Raw genomic sequence first — 22,921 nt, forward strand, 5'->3', positions numbered from 1 at the left:
CACCTCTGCTCAGGTCACCTCTCCCCAATCCCTCTCTCACAGCTCCACTATAAAGCCCCCTCCCCGATCTCTCCCTGGGGCCCTCTCCTGAGTCCTGCTCTTTGGCTCAGCACTTTATCTCTGCGCCTCATTCAGGTACTGCCAATTGTCTTCTCGCCATTGGGGAGCTGGGTCCCCTAAGACAGAGCTGGGTGGGGGCCAGGCAGGCACCAGACCACAGTGGGCTCGACAGGGGGTTCCACGTGTGGTACCCCTCCTCCCCTGTAGTCCCAGAAGGAGCGGTGCCCAAGGCCAGGACTGGAGAAAGGACAACAGAAGAGCCAGGTGCAGTCCCTAAAACAGGCTCTTTAATAACATTTATGTCTTCATTGAAGAGCTTCGCTTTTCCCACCCAGCGCTGGCCTGGGGCCGACAGAGTCCGCTGGTCTGATGGACACGTGGGCGGTCGCCAGGAGGGTCTGGGTGGCCCCAGGGCCTTGGCACCGCCGCGCCGGGCTAGTAGAAGGAGTACTGGTTCTCCACCGCACGCGTGCGCCCGCGGGACCCCTCACCGGGCGCGGCCTCGGGGGGCTCGTCGGCACCGCCGGGCGCCTCCAGCAGCCGCTCGGCGCTGTTGCTGCGGCTGCGAGCGCCCAGGCCGTCGGCGGCGCGCGGGGCGGGCGGCAGGGACGCCGCGGAGGACGACGAGGCGGAGGAGGAGGCGCCGGCCTCGGAGGGCGAGGCGGGCGGGCAGGCGGCGGCCAGGCTGGCGAAGTAGTGCTGCCCGGCCGGCTCGCCCCAGCAGGCGGGGGGCGCGGGCGCGGCGCTCGGCGAGGGCCCTGGGTCTGCAACAGGCCGAGCGCGTCAGGGCCCCGCCGGGTTTCCCGGGCCCCGCTTTCCCCAGTCCCCGCGGGTCAGCCGGTGACCAGAGACCGGAGGAACGGGTGGCCCGGGGTCCCACGGAGCCCCGCGCTTGTCTAGGGAATGCCCGGGGCTGCCTCTGAGCACCCCTTGGCCCGCCCGCGGGCCTGCCTCGCCCCCCAGTCCTGCTGGCCCTGACTGCCCACAGCCGCCCGAGTCCAGGCCTCAACCCACCGGCCCGAGAGGCCCCCTCCTCCCGCTGCCCGCCTTCTGTCCTTGAGCCATTGCACCTGCCAGGGGGGCGCCTTACCAGGTGGGGGGCCTTGGGCCCGCACGTAGCTGCGTAGGGTGATGTCTGCCGAGCCCCCTGACTCCAGCGGAATGGGGTGGGTGTGGAAGTGACGCAGCATGTCCAGCACCGACTGGAACCACAGGTGCTGGACGTGGCACTGACCCTGGCCATTCAGGGACAGGCGCAGGTGCTGTGGGCACAGATCAGCATGGTCAGTGGGGGGTCCTGGCCTGACAAGTGCCTCTGGGGGTCATTGGGAGGGCCAAGTCTCACAGAGGCCACATGGGGCTGGCAGAGCTGGGTCCTATCATATGGGTCCCAGCTCGGGGTGTGGGGTGGACCGCTCCTGTGGTGGGGGTTGAGGATGGGTGGGCAACAGAGCCAGACTGGAACTGAAGGGAGCAGACATTTGTGCCTATGTTGGAAGCACCCACATCATGCCCCTCACATTCCCCATCTCTAGTCTCCAAAAGCCCTAGAAGGTAGAGATTACAGACCCCATTTAGAAATGGAGAAACTGAGGCACAGGGAGGGAATGACTCACCCAAAGTCACAAGACAGACTCATGTTTGTGTGATTCTCCCACCCTGCTGTCCCCACAGAGCTACAGCCCAGAGACCACTCCGAGGCTGGCTGGCGGGGAGTGACTGTCCACGATTCTCAGCTGTGCTACAGTGGAAGCACCTGGAGCCTGAGGAGCAGGCTGGTGCCTGCAGGGCCCGCATGGGGCAGATGCCCTGGGGAGAGGAGCCACAACTTGTGGGCTCTAGCGGTGAGCCACAGGTCTCTGGCTTCAGCCTTATCTTGCATAATATGTACCCCTTAGGAGGGAGAGTGGCTGTTGCTGGGGTGTATATGGCAAGAGGGAAGGTGATAGGAAGGTTTCAGAGTATGTACTTTGCCTCAAGCTCAGGAGGGGGTGCTAGTCTCACCACCTACATAGAGGATAAGCCCAGGGGGTAGGGCGGTAGGGGTGGTTTCGTGAGTGAATTCTGCCAATCAGCAAGGCCAGAAGTTGCCAGAACAGTGAGAGCAAACCTGGGGAGCATTAATGGCACCCAGGGCAGGGCCTGAGCCTGAGAGGTACTGCCTCAAATCTGGGCAGGGCCTTTGGGGGGGAGGCCCAGGGCAGAGCCTGAAGCAAGGTGGGTGCATCTCAGCCTTTGGGAAAATCTTTCAGACATTTATCATCTGAAGGTGAAAAGAGCTGCCTCACAGAGCACAGGTCCTCCTTCCCAGGAGGGGTGCAAGCAGGAGGCGGGGGTCCTGCTGTACCCCACCACTAACTTATCTCACCCTGGGCAGTCACTCTGCTCTGACAGGGCAGGAGCTGGCATGAATTCAACGCTGGGTCCTTCCACCGGAAGGAGAGGAGCAGCCAGCTCTTTCTCCTCCCCCGTCCTGCCCCCATGCCCCTGCATTGGCTGGGCACCACTCTAGCCTCTGGCTTGGGCATGAGTGAGATCCAGGCCCTTCAGGGAGGCTGCCTGGGGCGGTACTGGCCAAGAAGTAAACTTGGGGCTGCCAGGGATGGCGTTAAGTGCCTGGTTGTCAGAGGAACTGGTAAGGGAGGCTGCTTTCCAAGGAGGTGCCCCTGGGGAGGTGCTGCCTCCTTCACAAAGTGACAACACTGCCAAGGACACAGGCCCAGGGAGCCAGGGGAGGGCTTGCACCGAGCCAGCTGGGAGTTGGGACACTGACCACCAATGTATGTATGGAGCAGGAGGGTTGGGGTGCCCCTTCCTCCAGCAGGGACTGACTGAAACCTTGTCCTGGGACGAGCCAGGGCTGGGTCTGTTTCCTTATCAGAAACTCAGGACTGTGTGGGGGTCGGGGGTTGAGGCTTCTGCCCATTCTGGTCACACTGTAACCCCCCAGTCATTTGACTTTTTGGACATATTTTCCTTTACATCTTAGGTCATTATATTAGTGCACAATGCCCTTCCTCCAGAGTCCACTCTCCGGGTGCACTGTCACCTTTGCTGGGCCCTGCCTGGATCACCCTTCCCACTTCACCCTAAGCGTTCTACCTCCATTGCACATCTCAGGCCACCTCCTGCTCTGGCTGGTAGGCTCAGGAGCCTCCTCGGGCCCTCCAGACCCAGCACAGCCCTCCTGCTCGGCCCAGCTCCTCCTCTCCTGTCTGGTCCTCTAGGGCCCACCTGTGTGTGGTTCCCTTCCATGTCCCTTGGCCTGGAGCCCTGGAAGGGGTGGTGAACTGACCTGAGGAGGCATGAAGTGGGGCTGTCTGGGAGTGGGTGGGGCAGGAGGGCCTTGGTTGAGCCCAGCCCTGCACTGAGGCAGCTCTTGGTAGAGACCCTCAGAAGCCCCAGTGCTATGTGATCACTGATACACAGGGTCGAAGTTAAGTCCTCAGAAGGGCCTGGCCTCCTGAGTGCTTGGCCATTGGGAGGGGACTTCCCCATTTGGATAATGGAGAAGTCACATCTGGGTCAGACTTGTAGCCCCGCAGAGAGGTGTCCCCCAGGGAGGGATCCAGGTGGTTCAAAGAGCATGGCCAGGGGTAGGCCTGGCCCATGGAAAGTCATGTCACACCTACACATGGAGCCTGCTCCTGGGGCGTGGGTGAAGCCTCAGGACCAGGGCCCCTCAGCCCCCTCACCCAGGGCTGGCCGCTCTGCCCATGGTCCCCCTGCACACTTGCCTTGGCCTTGCCTTGGAAGTTGAAAGTCAGTACGTACTCCCCAGGCCGAGTCTCACTCTGGCGGATCACAAAGAGGCCATGGCTCCGGGGCCCGCCTGCTAGTACCAGCTGAGCTGCTTTGACCCTCGACAGCGTCCCGTGGAACCAGGGGTAGTCAGAGAGCTCCAGCTCAGGCGCCCCCTCGGGCTCGGGCTCTGGTCCCTCCTCCCCTGTAGAGGATGACAGTGAGGCACGTGGTGGGGCGCAAATACATGAGAGAAGAGAGGCAACATCTTGTTGGGTTTTTACATGTAAAGCGCTGTTTGTATAATTTCAGAACAAGGCCAGGAGCTGACCCCACCCACTAGTTAAGCACATGAGGTCAAGTGAGGCACAGAGAGGAGAAGGACTACCTGGGGTAGCCTCTCAGTCAGCAACAAATGTGGGAACAAATTAAATCTCCTTGTCCCTAACCCCTGGTGCTGACCCTTCGCACACCTTCTGTGAGTATTTTCTATTGAAACCAGGGCCGGTGGGAAGGGTCATGCTTCCGACTGTCCTACAAAAGCTAGAATTCTGAGCTGCTGTGCGGAGGACCATGTGGGATGAAATGTCACAGCTTCTGAGGCTCAGGAAGGGCTTTGGCGGCGGAGGAAGGAGGGGCGGGGAGAGCAGGCTGCCCCACTACCTGTGTTACTGCTGTCACCACCGCTGCTGCCTGGGGATTCCAGGGTCTCCAGGAAGGTCTCCAGGGGGACATGGACCAGGGACTCGCTGATGGCATCTCGAGCTCTGCTGTGTGGGGCTGTCACCACGGCTGCGGTTGTCTCTGGCGGCCGGGGCAGGTCTACTGCTAGAGAAGTGGCAGGTAAGAAGCATGTCTGTTGGCCATCTCGGAGTGACCACCCCCTCCAACCCACCCTCTACTACTCCAGCCGGTTCTGCCCCCGCCTACCCTCCGTGAGGAGCTCACAGCTGCAGGAGGCCACGCGGCTGGCCAGACAGCCTCCCCGGGCACAGGAGAGCTCTGTGTCTTCCTCGCTGTCCCTGTGAAAACAGGAGAGAATAACCGTCTCCTGCCATAGGATTCGGACCAAGGGCTTCTCACTGAACCAGGCAGTGGTTCACCTGAAGTCTCTGTGCCTCCATGTCCCTCTGTCACACTCTCAGCTTGCTCAGTGGCCACCATGTGTGACTGGGCAATATAAGAGAGGTCTCCAGGTGGGTGTAATTCTCCTTGAGGTCACAGGACCCCTGTCCACTAACCCACAAAGGGCTGGCCTCCTTCTGGGACCCCATAAAGTCCTGCAAATGGTGGCCGGGCAAGGCAGTGGGCAGGGCCTGGGCAGCTCCCTTCCCTGCCTCCGGCCTTTGTCTCCCCATCTGTGACCCGAGGTGTCTGGGATCTTGCCAGCTCTAAAATACTGCAAGGTTCACCTTCACAGGGTCTGGGGAAAGAGTTTGCAGAGCAGATGGTTGGAAGGGTGGCAGGGGACAGATTATAACCACTTTGGGGATCGGGGAGCCTGGGCGGTGCTCAGGACTTTAATTGTGCTTCCTTAAATGAAGCTGTTAATTAGAAAGCAGCAGCCCCTCCCCCCTGGGGCTTGGCTCACCCCATTAGCCGGAAGAGCTGTTGCCAAGTGCTCTGCTGCTGGTCTGCCTGCCCCTCCTACTCTTGGCCTCAGGATCTCTCCTGGATGGTGCAACCAGCCTCCCTGTTGCTCTTCCTGTACACAGCTGACTACAGCTGCCCTCTGCCTGCTACCAGCCATGGCTCCCCACTGCCCCTGAGTTAACAGCTTCCAGGGCTCTCATCAAAGTCCCCTCCTTACCAGCTCTAATTCTAACTACCTAAAGGCTTTGATGCTCCCTGCAAATCCCAGGCTCACACACACCTCCACACCTTTTGCTGGGCTGTTCTCTCTGCCCTCCCCTACCCCCAGGCCCCTCTGAATAGCTCAGGTTCACTTTTTCTTTAAGCCTCAGAGATGGTGAGCGCCTCTACCAGCACGCCTTCTCTGAGCCCCAGGCTGGGTTAGGGACCTCCCCTCTATTCCCCACCCTTTGAGCTCACCCCTTTGGGTTCACCCCCACATCACTGCCCTTTTCCTAGTGCTCCCAGGCTCCCCTGGGGTAAGAACAAGACTTGATCTAACTTCCTTCTAGGTCCCCAGGCCCTGGCCCTGCAGATCAGGTGTCCAAAAGCCTGCTGGGGGTAGGGGTGGGAGTGGGGGTATGGACGAATGGCCGGCACAAACCTGGATAGAACTGCCATGAGAAAAGCCCATTTTGGGAGCTGAGCACCAGATAGCTACCCCCACCCTGTCTGCCTATCCTAGTGCTACTTGGGCACTCACCCGGGATCCACGCAGCCCTGGATGTCAGCCACCCACGAGTGCTTCTGCAGTGAGTCAATGGTCTCCAGGATGTACTCTGCTCCATTCTCCACCTAAGGAAGGGGTGCCAGGCGACCAGACAGTAGTCAGTACCCTAACCTCCTCCACCCTCAGCAGGGGGCTCTAGACTCCAGGACAAATGCTCATCCTATCCCTTCCCTACAGTGGCTCACTGGCATGAGCAGCAGGGAAGATAGTGGCATCACCATCAAGCATCACCCCAAACCCGGCCAAGGTTCTGGGGTAGAGCCTTCCCCCACAACCTTAGCAGCCCCTTCCTCTTCGCCCCCACTGGGGATGACTGGGGATGACGCTCAGCCCTGCTGACCTCAGGTGCTCAGGCACTGGAGATGCAGCCTCAGAAGAGGTCATGCTGCCTGGGGAAGGGTGGGCTGGCACCCTGGAGATGGTGAAAGGACCTCACAACCCTCAAGTCAGCCAAGGGGCTAGCTGGTTCAGCACACTGAGTTGAAGGGCTCACTTGTCTCAGTGCCTGGAACTCCACCTCTGAGGCTGTACCCCTGGGATACGCGGCCTCCACAGGAGGAAGGGAGGAGGGGAAGGCCCTTGCTGTGGGCCAGGCCCAGAGTGCCATCCTGCACACTTTATTTCCTGAAATCTTCCCTGCAGCCCTGGGAGGGAGGCAATATGCTTTCTGTGTTGTACAGATGAGGAATGAGGTTCAGAGAGGTCAGGTAACTTGCTTAAAGCCCCACCAGCACTCTGTGGCAGCGCTGGGATGGGAACCCAGGTCTCTGTGATGCCAAGGCTGAGTGCTCTCAGCCTGTTACAACGCAGTTGTTGGACTCCCAGCATCTCAGACTTGGGAGGGTCCTTGGAGACTACCTTCAACCCCTCTCTAAAGAGATGGGGAAACTGAGGCCGTGAGTGGGGCTGTCAGGTGAGCTCCTCAGGCTCAGGGCTCCTGAGCACAATCAGCAGCACAGTGGCTACTCAGCTGTTGGGACCGACTCCCGGTACCCGTCTCACCCAGCAGATGAGAACGCCAGGCGGGAAGGCGCTGCATCCTCTGCCCTGAGCCCGGGGTCACTCAGGGTATGGGGTTGGCAAATGTTTGCTGAATGAATAAGGGAGTTCGTGACTGAACAAACGGGAGAGCAAAAGCGTAACGCCAACCAGGAACCTGGAGAAGAGGGTAGGGCTCCACACAGCTTTGGGTGGGTGGAACCAGGTCTCCTTGGGGGCTGGGCCTCACAAACATGCTCTAATCCTGAGGAGGTACAGAGCACAGCCCTGGCAGCCTGGAACCATGTCCTCAGCAACCCGAGCAGGTCACTTCAGTGATGCGGGTCCTGGGGAAAGAATGAACTGTCCCCAGCCCCACTGCGGTGCCTCCCTGCCCACTCTTAGTGTCTTTGTGTCCTTTGTGGGACCAGGTGGGTTCGCACACTCCAGTGCTCTGCCACAGGGGCATTTGTATAACTGCTGCAGTCTAGCTACCAGTTTGCCCGCCCATGGGTGGGTATGTGCTGGTTCCAGTGGGGGCAGGGAGAGGGGAGGAAGTGAAACTCAGTGGAGTTTTACTTAAGCCCCAGAGGAAATAAGAACAGAGGGCCCCAGAGGGTGGGTGACACCCAGGGCGCTCAGTTCTAGAGCCCAGGCCTGGATTCAAGTACTAGGTAGGTGCCTGATATTTGTATAGGGTCTTAAGACCCCCGAGGGATCTCTCCCCCTCCCAAGCTGAGCTGCCCACGAGGGAGGTGGACTGGGGCAGCCAGAGGGTCTGTGAGGCCAGGGGTGAGACTTACCTTGAGCACAAACGTGTTGTCCTTCTCTGGCATCTCCAGGGGCATGGTGGTGCGGACCTCGATAATGGCTGAAAGAGGGATGCTGACCTTGGGCCTGGAGGCCTGGGGGGCCAGAGGAAGGGGCGGTCAGAGTCACCACAGGGCCTCATGAAACCCTCTCTACCTTCCCCACCTCCCAGAGGTCAGAGCAGCCCTCAGCTTAGGATGCCATAACAGCCCTGGCAGGAAGGTGTTCCAATCCCCATTTCACAGACAGGTAAGTTGAGGGAGTCTCTGGGAAACAAAGGGACCTCCCCATTTAGTCACACAGCAAGTCAGGGACAGGGCTGGGACTGACATCTGAGGTTCCTACCTTTGAGCCCTGCAGGGTGAACTGCTCCTGGGCTGCCCTCCCACCCATTGCACCCACCAGGTCTGTGTTTTTCACATTTTGACCATGACCCATAGTAAGAAATACATTTGACATTGCAACTCAGTACACACACAAGTAAAAATATCTCTGAAAAATGTTTCAGCGGACATTATTTATCCTGACCGAGTGTGATATTTTCTATTTTATTCTAGTTCACTTTTTAAAAAAATGCTGATCTCCTTCAAACTAGACTTTCCAGAGCATGGCTCTGCAGCCCCTGACCCAGACAGGGTTCCTGGAACTGGGCAGGGCCGTACCTTCCAGTGGAGGAAAAGGGACCAGTGTGGGGTTCAACCAAGGTGAACTGGCAGGACTCCCAGGGAGGGCTACTCTGTGCCTGGCCCTCCCTTCTTTGCCCCAAAGCTCCTGGCCATGACCTGAAGGCCCCCTGGGGCTGGCTTGAGACTGAGATTCCTGGCAGGGCTTGGGCTTCGGGACAGGGACTTTCTAGGGAGGAAAGGGAAGGGCCACGCATTGGGTGGGCAGGCAAATGGGAATTCCTGGCAGCACTGGCTACCATCCAGTGGGTGCAGGGCTGGGCTTGGAGTGGTGATGGAGGGTCTTGGCTGACCACTGCACCAACCACTGGGGTAGGGAGCCACCATCCTGGAGTGTGTGGAACAGACAGAGGTCAGCAGTGAAGCCTGGACTGGTGACTTCGGCTGGGCTCCTGAGGGCTAGAGGTGCTCATTCCTCCGCCTGACATTTGAGGCTTGTCTGTCCTGGCCCAGCTGCCCTTCACTGCTCTGGCCACCCCTCACTGTTCTCTGGACAGAGCCATCAGGCTGTTTCATGACTTTAGACCTTCGCTTACTCAACTTGTGCCTCTGGAAATGCCTGTCCTGGGGCCCTGCTGCCTGGTGAGCACTTAAATAGCCGGAGCTTGGCCTCCCTGGGGTCCCTGGAGCACTCGGTGCTCATTCCATTGAGGTTTACCATCCAGTCCTGCAAATATTGGTCTCTTGGTGGCTCCCACAATGGCAGGGGGCAGCCTCATTGTTCCCTGGGTCCCCAAAGCTGGCCTGGCACAGGGCTCTGAGGGGATGGGAGGCCAGAGGCCTGATTCATAGCCCTATGTGAGAGAAAAGTTAGAGGATCCCAGGAAACAGCCTTGGAGCCTGTAGACCTTGAGCTCCTGTCTGCTCCAGGGGTGCAGCTGGGCCTCCAGGACTAAAAGGCAGCAGGGCATATCAGCAGGGTCTCCCTGGGCCATACATTTGGGAACCTGAACTTGAGCCCTTACCATGGTATGATCCACCTTCCTATCAGCTCACAGCAGAATTCCCAAACATTTGCATGAAAAATGAAGGGCTGGAGGCCAGATTGGGGGTGGGGGGTGGGGTGTAAGACACCACCTGTCTTCCTCAGAGGTTGGAAAAGTGAGCCCTCAGGAACCCTGCCTCTGCCAGTGGTGAATGGTGGGCTCAGAGGATAACTAAGAAGGCACCAGCTGCTGCATCCCCTCCCCCGAAGGCAGCCACCGCTGCTATTTACAGCAGGGCAGCTGTGACTGCCACTCAGGGCCTGGAGGCCTTGAAGGCCTGGACCTCTGCCTCTGCCCTTTAGGTGGCCCTGGGCAAGCCCCATCTCATTTCCCACCCCTTACTGGGCCTCAGTCTCCTAGTCTGACAGGGTTGGAGTTGGGTTTCATGGCTTACGATTTCTCTCTGGGAACTAACACTGGGGACTTGGATAAGCAAACAGCCCTCGGGAAGTCTAGGGTGGGGGGTGTCCTAGGATTTGAGGAGAAAGCTCTTCAGACAGTGGATGTCCCTGGGAAATCACTTTCACGAGGGCCATGGGCACCCAGCCCTGGGTAGTCCATACCCTGCCCCTCCAATGGAACCCACAGTTCTGACAGACTGGGAGATGGGGACAGAGGTGAGAGACTCAGGTTGACTAAAGGCACTGAGGATAGAGTGGGCCCAGAGGTAGGTGGCAGCCCTGGGTGGTTCTTGGGGGTGCCTGCCAGCTGCTGCATCAGCACCTTTCTGAACCTCCTGGTGCACAAGGAGCTCCCACCACCATGCTCCTTTCGTTCCTGGGACCACCAGGGTGATGGGTATAATTAGCCCGCTCTGCTACCCACAAGCTGTTTGACTGGGCAGGCCCCCCCATTTATTCCCACCTTGCTGTAGTACTGGGAGGATGAGATTGCCCACCAGGCTAGGCACACAGTGGGTTCTCAGGAAATGGGCACCGTTGTTACAGTTATTCCCACTTTCCAAACAAGGCAGGTTTGCCACTATGGAGGAGACCCAAAACTGTGCCCAGGGCTCTTTTAGTGAGTCCCCAAGAAGGGGCAGGGGAAGGCACACTCAGTTGAGCAGCAATGCTGGCAGCAGCTAGAGCTTAGCTTTCGAAACCCAGACCAAAAAAAGGCCACCTGGGCAGGGGCTGAGCTGCAGCCTGGCAGCCAAACTGGGGATTCACAGATTTCCACCAGAATAGATGCAGACCTCCCCAGGAGCCCTCTCTGAGTGCAGGCCTCCTCTCTGGGCAGCTCCAGGCCACCACGGGTCCCAGGTAAAGAAAAGAGTAGGGCAGGGGGTCAGGCTTTCCAAACCGCAAAGAACAGTACCCCAGAGCCTGTCCTGTAGCCAGGGCCCTTCTGACACCTCTCAAGTACAGAGGCATTGAGGGGTGACTTGTGGGAGAGGCAGAGCAGGCCCACATCCCAGGATCCAGGCATTCAGTACGCCATCCTGCCAGCCAGACCAAGCAATGCCAAGGCAGCCACCGGCACCCTGGACTGTGCCCACGGCACTCCACCACCCTTCAGGCGGGGGTTGGCGCTCACCTTGGGCGGCACGAAGAACTCCAGGCGGAAGCGCTCGCCCGCCACAGCCCTGCGCAGGAGCAGGCGGCACTTCTGCCACTGGGCGGCGCCACCCGGGCCCGCGGCCGCGTCATCTGCCACCATGAAGCGCAGTGCGCCCTCGCGCTGGATGTCCACCAGCTCCACCTTGGCCGCCAGCGTCCGTGACAGCCGCAGGCGCCGTGTCCACTTGTCGCGCGGCTCGGCCGGGAGCTCGGTGGCCCGCGGGGTGGCATCGGGCTCGGGAGACGCGCGCCGGTGCCACATATCGCGCATGCCATCCACGACGCACAAGCTCATGTTGCGCAGTGAGAAGCCCTTGCGGACGCGGGCCTTGGTCACCGCGTGCGCTGACACGTCCTCGGAGCTCCGCGAGTGGCCGCACGATGCCGCCTTGAGCGCCGCAGGCTCCGGCTCCATGGCGTCGGGGCGCTCGGCCGCCCTGGTCACCAGCACGCGGCGCACCTCCTCGCCAAAGGCGTCCAGGAAGTTGGCGGCGAAGTGGCGGGAGAAGGAGGCGCCCGCGTCCGGCGTGTCGTAGGCCGGGTAGTCGCGCAGGAAGCGGCAGAACTTGTGTGCGAAGTCCACGGCGGCCGCCTGCGCGTGCAGCTCGCAGAACTGCCGCCAGTCCGGGACCGGCGCGGCGGTGGCGGGGCCGGGGGTGGCACCATTCATGGCTCCCGGCCCATCGCAGCCCTCTGCAGCTGGGGTGAGAGGAGCTCGCGGTGACTTTGTGACCTCTGATCAGAGTTCCCCTGTCCCCTCTCTGGCCCTGCTCCCCCAGGGCTCCCTGGGGCTGTGTTGGGGGGGGGGGGCTGTTCTACAACGTGCAGCCTTTCTGAGGAGCACCAGTGTGTGAAGAGGACACCGGGGAGGTAGGTGGTGGTGTCTGCGGTGGGGGAGCCCCCATTCACCGTCTCTTCAGACAGCAGCCTCAGTCAGGTAACCCCAAGGTCTTTCATTCCTGGAGCAGCCAAAGGAGGCTGGGATGACATATGCTTTCAAGTGGGGTCCCCATGAGCCTCCAGTGGCCTCACATCCTTAAGTCACCTTTTCTAAGGGCCACCAAAGCCCCGTGGACAAGAAATCATGTGCAATCCTCTGGGCTCTACTTTTGAAATATGCTGGAAATCCAGCCTCTCTTCCACTCACTGCCATCCAGGTTGCTGTCCAGGGACCCACATAACCTCTTCTATTGTAAGCAGTACTTTAGCAGCCTCTTCACTGGTTCTCCAGAAACTGACCTCACTCTATAGTTTGGAACCAAATCATCATTTCTAAAACATAAGACAGATCGGGTCCCTTTTCTGCTCAAAAGCCTGCAATGGCTCCCATTCCACTCAGAGTAAAAGCCAAAGTCCTACCCCCGCCCTGAAGGCCTCGTGTGATCTGCCTCCCTTTACCTCTGAGCTTGCCTCCATGCCACTCTTCTTGCCCACTCTGCTCTGGCGACCCCTGCCTCCTGTCATTGCAAAAGCATGCCGGTCAGATTTCCACCCCAGGACCTCTGCACTTCCCTGGAATGTTCTTTCCTCCACACTCTCTCCTCCTTCAGGTTTCTGCTCTAATACTATCTTGCCCAATAGCCTTCCCTGACCACCACTCCACTGAGAATATGAAATGCTTCCACTCTACCCAGCACTGGTATCTCCTGCCCTTTGCTTGCTTACTTTTCTCCGTAGTGTTTACCCCCACCAGACACACCACTTAATTACTTGCTTGGTTGTTTTCTCCCCTCCCCTTGCCTCCACTGTATCGTCCCCCTGAAGATGCCAGCTCCAAAGGCAGGTATTTTAAGTCTCATAAGTGGCTGTGTCATCGCCTAAGCTCTCACATGGGGCCTGGGGACACACAGCTTGTTAATGACAGGCCTGGGGTTCTTACCCTGACACCAGGACTTGGGGGTCATCTCCTAGTGTGGATCAAGTAAGACTGATTTTTCATACTGGCATTGAAGGCACTCCTCAGATTTCTTTCTATCCCAGTTGCCTGCACGCTGGACTTGTGTCCCCACTTCTCAAAATCCTGTTCCCTCCAGAGCGCCCATCCAAATCTGACCTCTTTAAGAGGCCCCAGTCCAGGAATCTCAGCTGTCTCCTCACCCCAGCTTCCTCTTCCTTACTCCCTCATCACTCTGGATTGCCAAGCTACTTGGTATTTGGGGGCTTTCTCTCTTTGTCTCCTAATGTGGCCATCACCTCCAGGACACAGGCACAGCCCAGTGTTTATGCAACCCTCTCCCAAGGCAAGGGTGAACTTCCAATGAGCGGGGTGATGTGGTCCTGCCCTGCCTTTGGGAGCCCATCTGAGGGGCTAGCCCAGCATTAGGGGAACTGAGGCAGAGGGTCATGACCTCAGTTGCCCTCCCAGGAACCCACATTTCTGGCATGGCCCTCACAGCTTTTGGGAGTACCGCCTCATCTCTCCTCTTGGATCTGAACACTGTAATTAAAACCAGGTAAAAATAGCTGCCCCACTTCTGTGAGATCACATGCAGGGCCTCTGGGTCATAGGGCACTGTGGGACTTCCCTCTCACCTTGGGGCAACCTGGGCCATCGATCTGCAGTCAATAACCCCAGGACAGCCCCAGGGAGAAAACAAGCCACTTGATAAGGCCACTTAGCACAGAGGACAGTTTTCCAAACCAGCAGGTCTCCTGCCCAGGTATTGGGGGAGAAGGCAACAGGGAGCTAAGATTTTCTGGAGAAGGTGGAGCCTACCTTGGAGAACCCTCCCTGTAGGACAAAGCAATACCTTGGAGGCAGACTTATCAGGACATGGGAGGAGGGGTTGGGGAGAATGAGGGCTGAGGCACCCATGAGCTTGGCTCGTGTTGAGCCTTCTTAATGTCCTGCTGTTCCTCTTTTCTTCATCTGGCTAAACCCTACTCATTCTTCAATAATTAATCCAGGGTCACTTCCTCCAGAAAACCTTCCTTGATCTCCTCCTGCCTCCCCTGCCAGGTGGCATGAGTGTCTCCTCTGAGCTCCCACAGTCCCCTCCTATATGTTCCTCTAGCAAGGTGCCAATTGCAGGGTGCTCCAGGTATGTTTCCATGTCTCTCCCCCTAATCTGGCATAGGCACTCTCTGGGGGCAGAAGGCAGGCCTGAGTCATGTCAGTAATGGAAGTAGAGGCAGAAATGCACCACCAAGGCCTCGAGAGAAGGAGAGCTGAGGCCTCAGCTTGTCCTGTGGAGGGGAACTTTTAGGGGGTTGGGAGTCGGGGAGGAAGCCCTGAGGCTAAGCCTATGAGGGCCTGTCCCTGTGCTCCAAGCCCATCCATTTTACCCAGCAGGGCAGTGTTCCCCCAAGTGGCTGCCTCCCCACTAAGACCACCAGGAGGGTCAGGCTGGGTGACATGGCAGCCTGGGAAGGGCTAGCACTGGAGCCGGCATCAAGTGTGGATGCCTCTGTTTGACATATTTTTGCTTCCTCATGAGGCAGGTGGGAACAGGGAGGAAGTCAGTCTCAGTTCCCCATCCTCTGGCATTAATCCCTGTTCCTCCCTACACTTCCTGCTGGCTGACAATATTCTTGGCAAGAGGGGCAGGGTAGAGAGACAGGGCCCTGGGGAGAGGCTCTCACAGGGGGTTCCCAGCTCGCCCTCACTGGAGGTAGGGGTGGCACTCAGAGGGGAATCTACTAAGGATATGGTGGCTATGGCTACATCCTAGGCAGGGACTGGCCTGGGAGGCACTGAGACGATGGCCCTGTCTTGACCTTCCCTACTCACCCTTGCTGGGTGGCCAGCAGTCTATATGCCTGATGTCCAGCACAGCGGCCCTCAGTGTCCCCTGGGTCCAGCCAGGGTTGCACAGAATGGAAGGGGTTGAACAGCCAAAGATAAGTTACAAGCAGCAGGGTCAGCAGGGAGCCCCATACTTAATTACAGATGGGTAGACTGAGGCCCAGATGTACCTTCTCTGCAAAGGGGAGGCTGCAAGTCACACAGAAGAGGGCTTGGACCCAACAGGTGCAAGGGTATGCTGTGGGCCAGAACTGGGGTGAGACCACATGTAGTGACCTTGGCTGACCTGGGCTCAAGGCCAGACCATACCGGTCTCTGGGTGAGTGCCTCCTCCTATGGCCCAGGGAGCCAGAAGAGACTTGTGAGTTGGGGCAGGACAGTTCAGGATGGGGCAAGGGAAGATCTAGGCTCCATTTTGGGCCAGGCCTTGGGTCTCCCCAGGCCTTGGCTTCCCATCAATAAAATGAGGTGCTGGAGCAGTGGCTCTACAAACCCCTGACTGTGATGGCCCTTGGACATTTTTGACTGGGACCAGGGGTAGGTAGGAGGCCTCCTCTCATCTTTACAGGCTTCTTTGAGGATTGGGGCTGGAGACAAAGGGAGCCCAAGGGTTCTAGGCATCAGATGCTGGTGCCCCAAGGGGCCTTGGGTGGGCAGACCACCCTCCCTCAATCATCACCCAGTGTTTTTTTTTTTTTACCAAGGCTTAGCTGGGCTTTCTGGTTTCTTCTTCTGGAAAAATGTTTTTTGTTCCCATCTCACCAGGGCTGTAGCGGGACAGGCTGGGGCTTCAGAGAGGTGGGGCAGGGGAAGCCTAATAGAGTCTCTGCCTTTCCAAGCCATGGACTCTCCCAACCCCTCAGACAGGAATCCAGACAAGAGACCCTCCCCCACTTCCACTGACTAGAGGCCTGGGAGAGGGGGCGGCTGGCCTTCCGGTGGTAAAAATAGCGCTGACAATTGGAAAAGAAAAAGAAGACCAGTTGTCAACCCCCGCAGCACAGTTCCGGATCTCATGGCCAGGTCATTCCTTAAAATATTGATGAGGCATCTTAGCCGCCCCCGCTAATGCACAGAGGACCAATCGATCCACCACATAGACGGTGGTTGCCTGGGGGGTGGACCGCCTGGCCCACACCGCAGCCTCTCCCCCTGCCCCCTCCCCCCAGAGCAGTGTGTCTGGGGAGCCCCAGCTGGAGCTGGCCTCCCCACCATAGGAGGCAACTGACCTCCAGGGAAGGGAAGAAGGCCCAGCAGTGCAAACTAGCAGCTCCCTGAAAGGCTGCCTCCGCGGGTTGTATCTAGGCAGGACCTGAGCAGCACCCTCCACCACCAAGACCTCCCCGCACCCCTTCTTCCGCACCTCATGCAGCTCCATGCTCAGAAAGGTACCCATATAACCAAGTACAGAAAGGGGTGGTGAGGGTCAGGACTAAGGGTGCTCTGTTCTGGCTGAAATGCCCACCTCCCTTAAAGCATGCATGATGGGGAAACTGGGGCCTCTTCTTGGGACCCCCCAATACAAGAAGAGGAGACAAGCCTCACTTGGCTCTTCCCTGCACCACACCTAGGAAGCTGGCCCTAACTATGCCCACTGATGTCCTCTCCTCCGGGCTTCTCAGGACCACTGGCCTGGCCTGGCCAGTCCAGCCCTGCACTTTACAAGGCTCCTTGCATCCTCCATCCTGCTCTTCTTCCAGCTGCCCTGCTGGCCTCTGTGGAACAGTCTCTTCCAGCCCCTCTCTGCACTTCTTCCCCTGCGGGACATGGACAACCTTTGGGCAGATTGTTCCATCAGCCAGGAGTGCCTTCTGCCCTCTGGCTGCCTGAATCTCTCTCCCCTGCAGAGTACACAGGGTAGGCATGGTTCTGTTTCACTGTTGGCTACTTGGGCGTTGATTCTCAAGTCTACTCCCCACCTTACCCTTACTCCCCTCCTAGAAGTATCCCCATTGGGCAGGTTCTCAACCAAGGCTTCCTGTGAGAGTGAGGTGTGGCTGGAATTCCCCGACGCTTCCTACCCAGAATATCTGTGCTTGCCCCATGACCCTGCCAAAGGCAGAAGTAGGCATGATTCTGGTCTTAGCACCCTTGAACCTGCTGGGACTTTGCTGTAGTGTGTGGGAGGAGGACACTCTGACTAGTGACGGACAGGTGCAAATGAAGAGCCCTTGGGACTTTGCCTCTGTATGGGTGAGAGCGAGGGGGGCACTCAGGTGGTCCCGGCTTTTCTGAGCATCAGTTTCCATAGCTGTAAAGTGAGACCATCCTGCTCTCCCACAGATTGCTTCACAGTCCAAGGCCCATGCTGGGGAGCATGAAGGGCATCATTGGGAGGCAGCTGTTAAAAGCTGGTAGAGCAGCTCTGGGCCCAGTTACCCTCACACCTTTCACACATCGCCCAGCTTCTGTCACTGTGGGAGAGTGGAAGACCTTCTGCTGAGCGCTCTAGCTTTTACTGACACTCTGAACCTTGACAGGCCCTGCTGGCTTGGACCTGCACACTTTCAGTCCTAGGGGGACTCACAGCTTCATCCAACAGGTGTTCCCATCACAGGGGCCCATTGCCTGGTGTCTCCCTACCTCTACATCTGGTCACTTGACACACTGGGACAGTGGAGTGGTTAAAAGCCTGAAATCTAGAGCCAGATCTCCTGGGTTTGAATCCTAGCTCCTCTGCTTCTCAGCTGTGTCACTATGGGTAAGTGACTCAGCCTCCTGGGGCCTCAGTTTCCTCATCTGTTAAAACAGAGGGTGATATTGGCACTGACTATTATCAAAGGGCTGTTGTGAAGAATAAGTAATTTGCTTAAAAATCAAGTTCTGCTTCTAGTTCCTAAACGTCATACATTCACTCCCTTTTCCTCCCACTGCTCAGGGCAGAGGGTGGCAGAGGCCTCCTCCCTGCTTCACTGTTCCCCATCTCCTGACACATCCAGACTCCATAGTGTAGCCAAGGCCATCTTTCTAGAACCCACATCTACTTGGGCTATGCCCCTATTTAAAACCCTCTTCCTCTCCCATCTTCCCTGCTAGGAAGAGAGGATTCTGGCAAGGGAGGTGACTGGCCCATCATTCACTGGGTTTATACTGGGTTCCCACTATGCATCAGGAGCCATGCTGGTAGGTCCAGGGTCACAGACGAATGAGAAGGGGAATGCGGAGCCAAGTTCAGATCTGCCCCTTTCTGTAGCAGATGCTACTCCTATTAGGGCCCTGGAGAGCTCTCCCTCTGAGGGCACAATTGGGTCACCTAGGCCCTGACTCAGGAATGGAGGACAGAAGATCCAGAGCTGGGCCCTGTAGGAATTAGATGTCAGAAAAGCAGAGTGTGGGCCCCAGGACAATAAAAAACACCAGGACCTGGGGGCTTAGGAAGAAATGCCATCCTCCTTCAGGAGCACCTGGTGCTGGACAGTTCCTGGACAGGCTCTGAAGATGGAGAGCAGGCTGGCATGGCTCTAGCTGCACTAGCCTTGCCCTCCTGGGGTTGCAGAGCAGAGGCACCCCCTTTCCAGCCTTGGCCTGAACCTTGCAGTCTCTCCTCTCTCCCAGTGTCATGGATCTCATCTTGGCCTTGATTCTTACCCCTCCCTGACCTCCCTGGCCCCTGACTCAGTCCCCCAAACTTGTAGGATGCCACCCTCAACCCCTACCACTCAGCCCACCAGTCTGCTTTCTGGCTTTTTCATGACACACATACCATGTCTCCCCTCAGCACGGAGTATCCCAGAACTCTGGGTACTGTGGATGCTTATAAGGGTTCCCTGGGCCTTTCTCCTAGTAACTGAATCCCTGCTTGGCTGATATCCAGCACCTCAAACTCACCACATCCAAGCTCTGATACCTCCTCTTCCTCCAGGCCCTGCTTGTCTTCAGCTCAGAGTCTTAGTACCCAGACTGGCATTGCCCCACCTGCTCCACTCCTCTGCCCCAACAGCTGGCAGGCTCCCAGCCCACAGAGGCCTTGGGAACACCCCCTTTATCCTGTCCCTGCCTCTACTTGGTCCCCCTCCCCCTCCACAATGCCACATTGCTGTGGCCTGTCTTCACCAGACCATGAGCTCCCAGATGGGTGTTATACCCACCGTTGGACCCAGGTGGGCCCTATATACAGAGGGTGAGAAGTATCTGGAGAATGGAGCACAAACCCTGCTTCACCCAGAGGAGCCAAAAGATGCTGTACTCCCACACACTGACGCCCTTCTCACTCTGCCCAAACAGGTGCGGGCTGTGACCTCCTCCAGATGTTGAGAAGTCACAGCTGCTCTCCCCTGCAACAGAGCACAGCCATAAAAACAGACCCAACCAGATGAGGGGGGAAGAGAAACTTCCTCAGACTCCAAAGTTGCACCCACCCTTCCAAGTCCCATGTGGACAGTAAGGTGCAGGAAGTGAGGCAAGCTTCAAGACTGGACAAGAACACCTTGGGGACAGCAGCCAAGAGGCCTGAGGCACGTAAACCCCCAATTCCCTGCAATCCAGGACAGATAGACAGAGCAAGAGGTAAGGACCAGGCTCTTGTCAGAGAGAAATGGTTTGGAGGCTGGCTTTTTGGTTGAGTGACTTTGGGCAAGTCATTTCTTTTCACCTCATTGAATCTTTCCTTCTCGTAAAATGGGGGTAATAATAGTGCAAACCCCACAGGGTGGTTGTGCAGATTACGTGAGAAACAGCATAATGCCTTTAGCCTGGCAGGAGTCAGATTCGGGGGGACCCAGGCTCTACCTGGCTGTGGGTGAATTACCTCTAATACTCCCTAGGGAAGCCCACCCTTGGGTGCGAGTGCGAGGGGTTCTCCCTTGGAGACCCACTAAGTAGGGAGGGGTGTTTAGAAACTTTAGACAGCTTTTTCACAATAAGGGTAAGAAGAAATGCATTAACCCTCCATTACTTAGGACTATTCAACTAACCCACATCAGAACCCTTGCCCACCATCACTCATGCCCCCCCAGAGGGTGAGAAAAGTAGAAGAAAGCAGCTTGTGGGAAACTCTGCCTCTGAGACTCCCATCAAATACTCTGCCCCTCAGCAGCCTAACAGCACTGCCCCCACTGCCAGACCTCTCTCAAAGTTCCTAGAGCTGAAAGGTTCTAGGTTAGTCCCCAACCAGTGGCCTCCTGGATGCAGCGGGAGGGAAGAGATTTGTTCAAAGTGAGGGGCAGATGAGGAGGGGCTCAGATCACACCCCCAAGAGAGGCAGCCAAAGCCTCTTGGAATAACCGCCCCTGCTCCTGCCCTCCCAGAGGTGCTCACCTCATACTCAGTGACCTGTGTTGGAGGGGGCACCTCTTGCTGGTCACCCAGCTAGGATATAGGCAGCACCATTCCCATTTTACAGAGTAGATAATGGAGGCTCAAAGGGCAGAGGTAGGGTTGAACCCAGGTTTGGCTCTAGACCCCCAGGCTCTCCCCTGCACCAGCTCGGTGTGAACAGACTGGTTTAACATGTTCACCGTCACTCCCGAGCCTGCCCAGTCCCCCCTGCGCAGCTCCTGAGGGGCCAGTCACTGCAGACTTCTCTCCCGAAAGACCTCGCTCCGCGGGCTGCCGCGGGCTCGGTCCCTGCCTCTGCCTGCCGTGGCCGAAGGGCTGGCGCCGTTCCGGGCCCCGCGCTGCCCGCAGGTTCATCAATGGCCAAGGCCCAAAGGCCTGAATGGAGGGCACGAACCCGCCCCTTCTTAAAGGCGCCCGCCTCTCTCGGGCACCCTCGGTGATCCTCCCCACTCTCCGGACAGCGGGAGAGCTCCCGGGGTGGGCGGGTCGAGACTGGGAACCGTGAGAGAGAAGGCCTGGGCCGAACAGAGGGCGTGCCGGCCGGCGACTGCGGTCTGGGGATTGTGTCCCTCCGGTGGCCCTCACCCTCATTCCAGGTGGGCCCTCCCCGCACCTAAAGACCCGGCGCCCCTCCGCGCCAGCCAGGGACCCCTCCTCTAGGGGGACCGCCGCGTTCGCCCCACTGCTGGCCCTGGGCCCTAGGAGGGGGCGGGGGCACAGCTGCTCCGGAGGCGGCTCGGCCCCTCCGGTTACTCCCGCTCGGCCCGGGATGGGGTTCGGGAAGCCGTTCCCCGCAGGGGGCGCATCTCCTCGGTCGCGCTCCCTCCCACCCGCGCACACAAAGACGCCACGCGCGGACCCTGGGCGCGTGCGGCCGCGCTCCTCCAGGCAGCGGTGCGCACACACACGCATGCCCTGAGGAAGCCACGGCGTCCGGGATGCTGGACAAGGGGACGAGGGAACTGAGGACAAGCAGGCCGTACCTACAGGCGCGCAGCTGCGGCCGAGCGGGCCGGGGCGCCGGCGGAGCGCTGCCCCGACCGCGGTCCGGCTCCCGGGGCCCGGCGGCTCATGGCCTGCGGCAGGTTTATGCTCCCTCCGGGCGACAGCCGGCGTCGGCGGCTCGTCCACAACCTCGAAGGCTCGTGCGCTCCTCGTGGGCCCAGAGCTGCCCCGGCTCGGGTCTCCCCGCGGCCAAGCCCGGCGCTCTCGGAGCCCAGCTCCGCGCCGCGCTCTCCCGCCCGCTCCCCCTGTGCCCCCCGCCCGCTCGGCGCGCGCCTCCCCGGCCCCGCCCCCGGCGCGAGCCCCGCCTCCCTCCGGTCCCGCCGGCCCCGCCCCCACCGCGCCCCCGGTCCCTCGCGAAGAGGGGGCTGTACCGCGGTCGGTGCTCGCTTCCTTCCCGCGGCACCACTAGCGGGGCGGTGGAGCCCTGGGGCCCAGAGGGGTAAGGAAAGGGCCTGCAGCCGTCCCGTTTGGCGCGAGAGTCCGCGACCGCCTTGTCTCACGGAGCTGGCCACAGGCCAGGCGTCGGACTCCCCGCCCCCCCACCCTCGCGTGGAAACGTCCCCCGGAGCCGGGGGTAGTGGATCTGGGAGCGTGGCGGGTGGGTGGCCTGAGTGGTGGGGCGGATGGGGCGTGGACGCCCTTTGGTGATGGTCGCCCGGCGGGGGTCACCACTGCCCTAGATCCTCAGCCTCCGGGACAATGGGAGCCTCGAGGAGGCCCAGATGTCACAACGGGGAAGTCGACGTCCGCTTCTCATAAATCCCGAGGGTGAGCACCACGCCCCCTCCCTCTACCCCTCCCAGGGCCGGAAATCACTCGAGGCTCCTGGGCAAGGAAGACCTGAGCAGGTTCCCCCCCCACCCCACCCCGTTGTTCAGGGTTCTTACAGGGCTGAAGGGGTCTACAGCCCTGGCTCCCTCACCCCTGCTTGGCCCCATAGCCCCAGAACCAGGGCATAGGTTAGGGCAGAGACCAGTCTGGCTAAGAAAACAAAGACTCCTGCTAGCCTTTGTCGGTTGACCCTTGGGGGCCTCCAGGAGACCTCCCAGAAGAGGTGGAGGGACTCCAGCAGGCCTGGAAGGGATGTGAGAAGAGTGGGAAGGCATCAATCAGTGTGAAAAGAAGTTTGGAAGTGCTGATCAGTGCTATCGCTTGCTCCTGGGGAGAGGTGGGGGTATCCGAGCTCCTCTTCTCCCTCCTGCCTCCAGCTCCAGGCCCTCAACCTCCACTGGTAGTTGGATTAGCCTTTTCCTGCCCTCACTAAATCCTCTGTAGCCCTACCTCTGGCAGTTCTGTGGCCTGCCAGGGAGGGCCTCAACCTGTTGCTCTCTCCCACCCTCAGTGACCTCTGATGCTTGTAGAGGGACCTTAACATTTCCCAAAGCCATTTCACATCTCATTTCCCAGGAAACAGGACAGGCAAGGAAGGGTTTTTATCCAAGTCTTGTGGATGGAAGCCTAGAGAGGAACAGTGGGTTGGTGAAGGTGGAGACTAGCCTGGAGCCCTGCCTGAACCTTCTTCCCACCACCAGCCCTGGGCTGCCCTCCACATGGGCTCTGAAGAAAGGCAGGCCCTGTCTGAGGCCCTGGAACCTAGCGCCTTCCCTTCCGCACATACCAGCTGCTCTCTCGGCAGGATATGGCCAGCAAACATTTAATGAAAGCTTAGGTGTGGATCAGCCATCGAGTGGAGCTGCACACTGGCCTGGAGGCCT

At 58.9% G+C, this 22,921-nt stretch overlaps 1 protein-coding gene across 7 annotated transcripts; it reads right to left on the reverse strand.

Moving 5' to 3' along the window:
- Nucleotides 1-325: 325 nt before the first annotated feature.
- SH2B2 (SH2B adaptor protein 2) lies at nucleotides 326-21,601 on the reverse strand. Of its 7 annotated transcripts, none has more exons than XM_081131327.1 (9): nucleotides 21,578-21,601; nucleotides 11,157-11,878; nucleotides 7,945-8,046; nucleotides 6,137-6,228; nucleotides 4,732-4,823; nucleotides 4,465-4,629; nucleotides 3,798-4,006; nucleotides 1,151-1,322; nucleotides 326-824 (listed from the first exon to the last, which is right to left on the reverse strand). In XM_081131327.1, exons 2-9 carry the CDS (start codon nucleotides 11,847-11,849, stop codon nucleotides 496-498), a joined length of 1,854 nt encoding a protein of 617 aa, XP_080987453.1. In that variant the 5' UTR covers nucleotides 11,850-11,878; nucleotides 21,578-21,601; the 3' UTR covers nucleotides 326-495. The 7 variants fall into 7 exon arrangements, with proteins under 7 accessions (XP_080987453.1, XP_080987454.1, XP_080987455.1 ...); XM_081131328.1 differs by lacking the exon at nucleotides 21,578-21,601 and adding an exon at nucleotides 21,185-21,453 and having other exon boundaries at nucleotides 4,465-4,626; XM_081131329.1 differs by lacking the exon at nucleotides 21,578-21,601 and adding an exon at nucleotides 21,185-21,447 and having other exon boundaries at nucleotides 4,465-4,626; nucleotides 4,750-4,823.
- Nucleotides 21,602-22,921: the final 1,320 nt, after the last annotated feature.

Source organism: Miniopterus schreibersii, assembly GCF_964146895.1.
Source record: "Miniopterus schreibersii genome assembly, chromosome: 3".
NCBI lineage: Eukaryota > Metazoa > Chordata > Mammalia > Chiroptera > Miniopteridae > Miniopterus > Miniopterus schreibersii.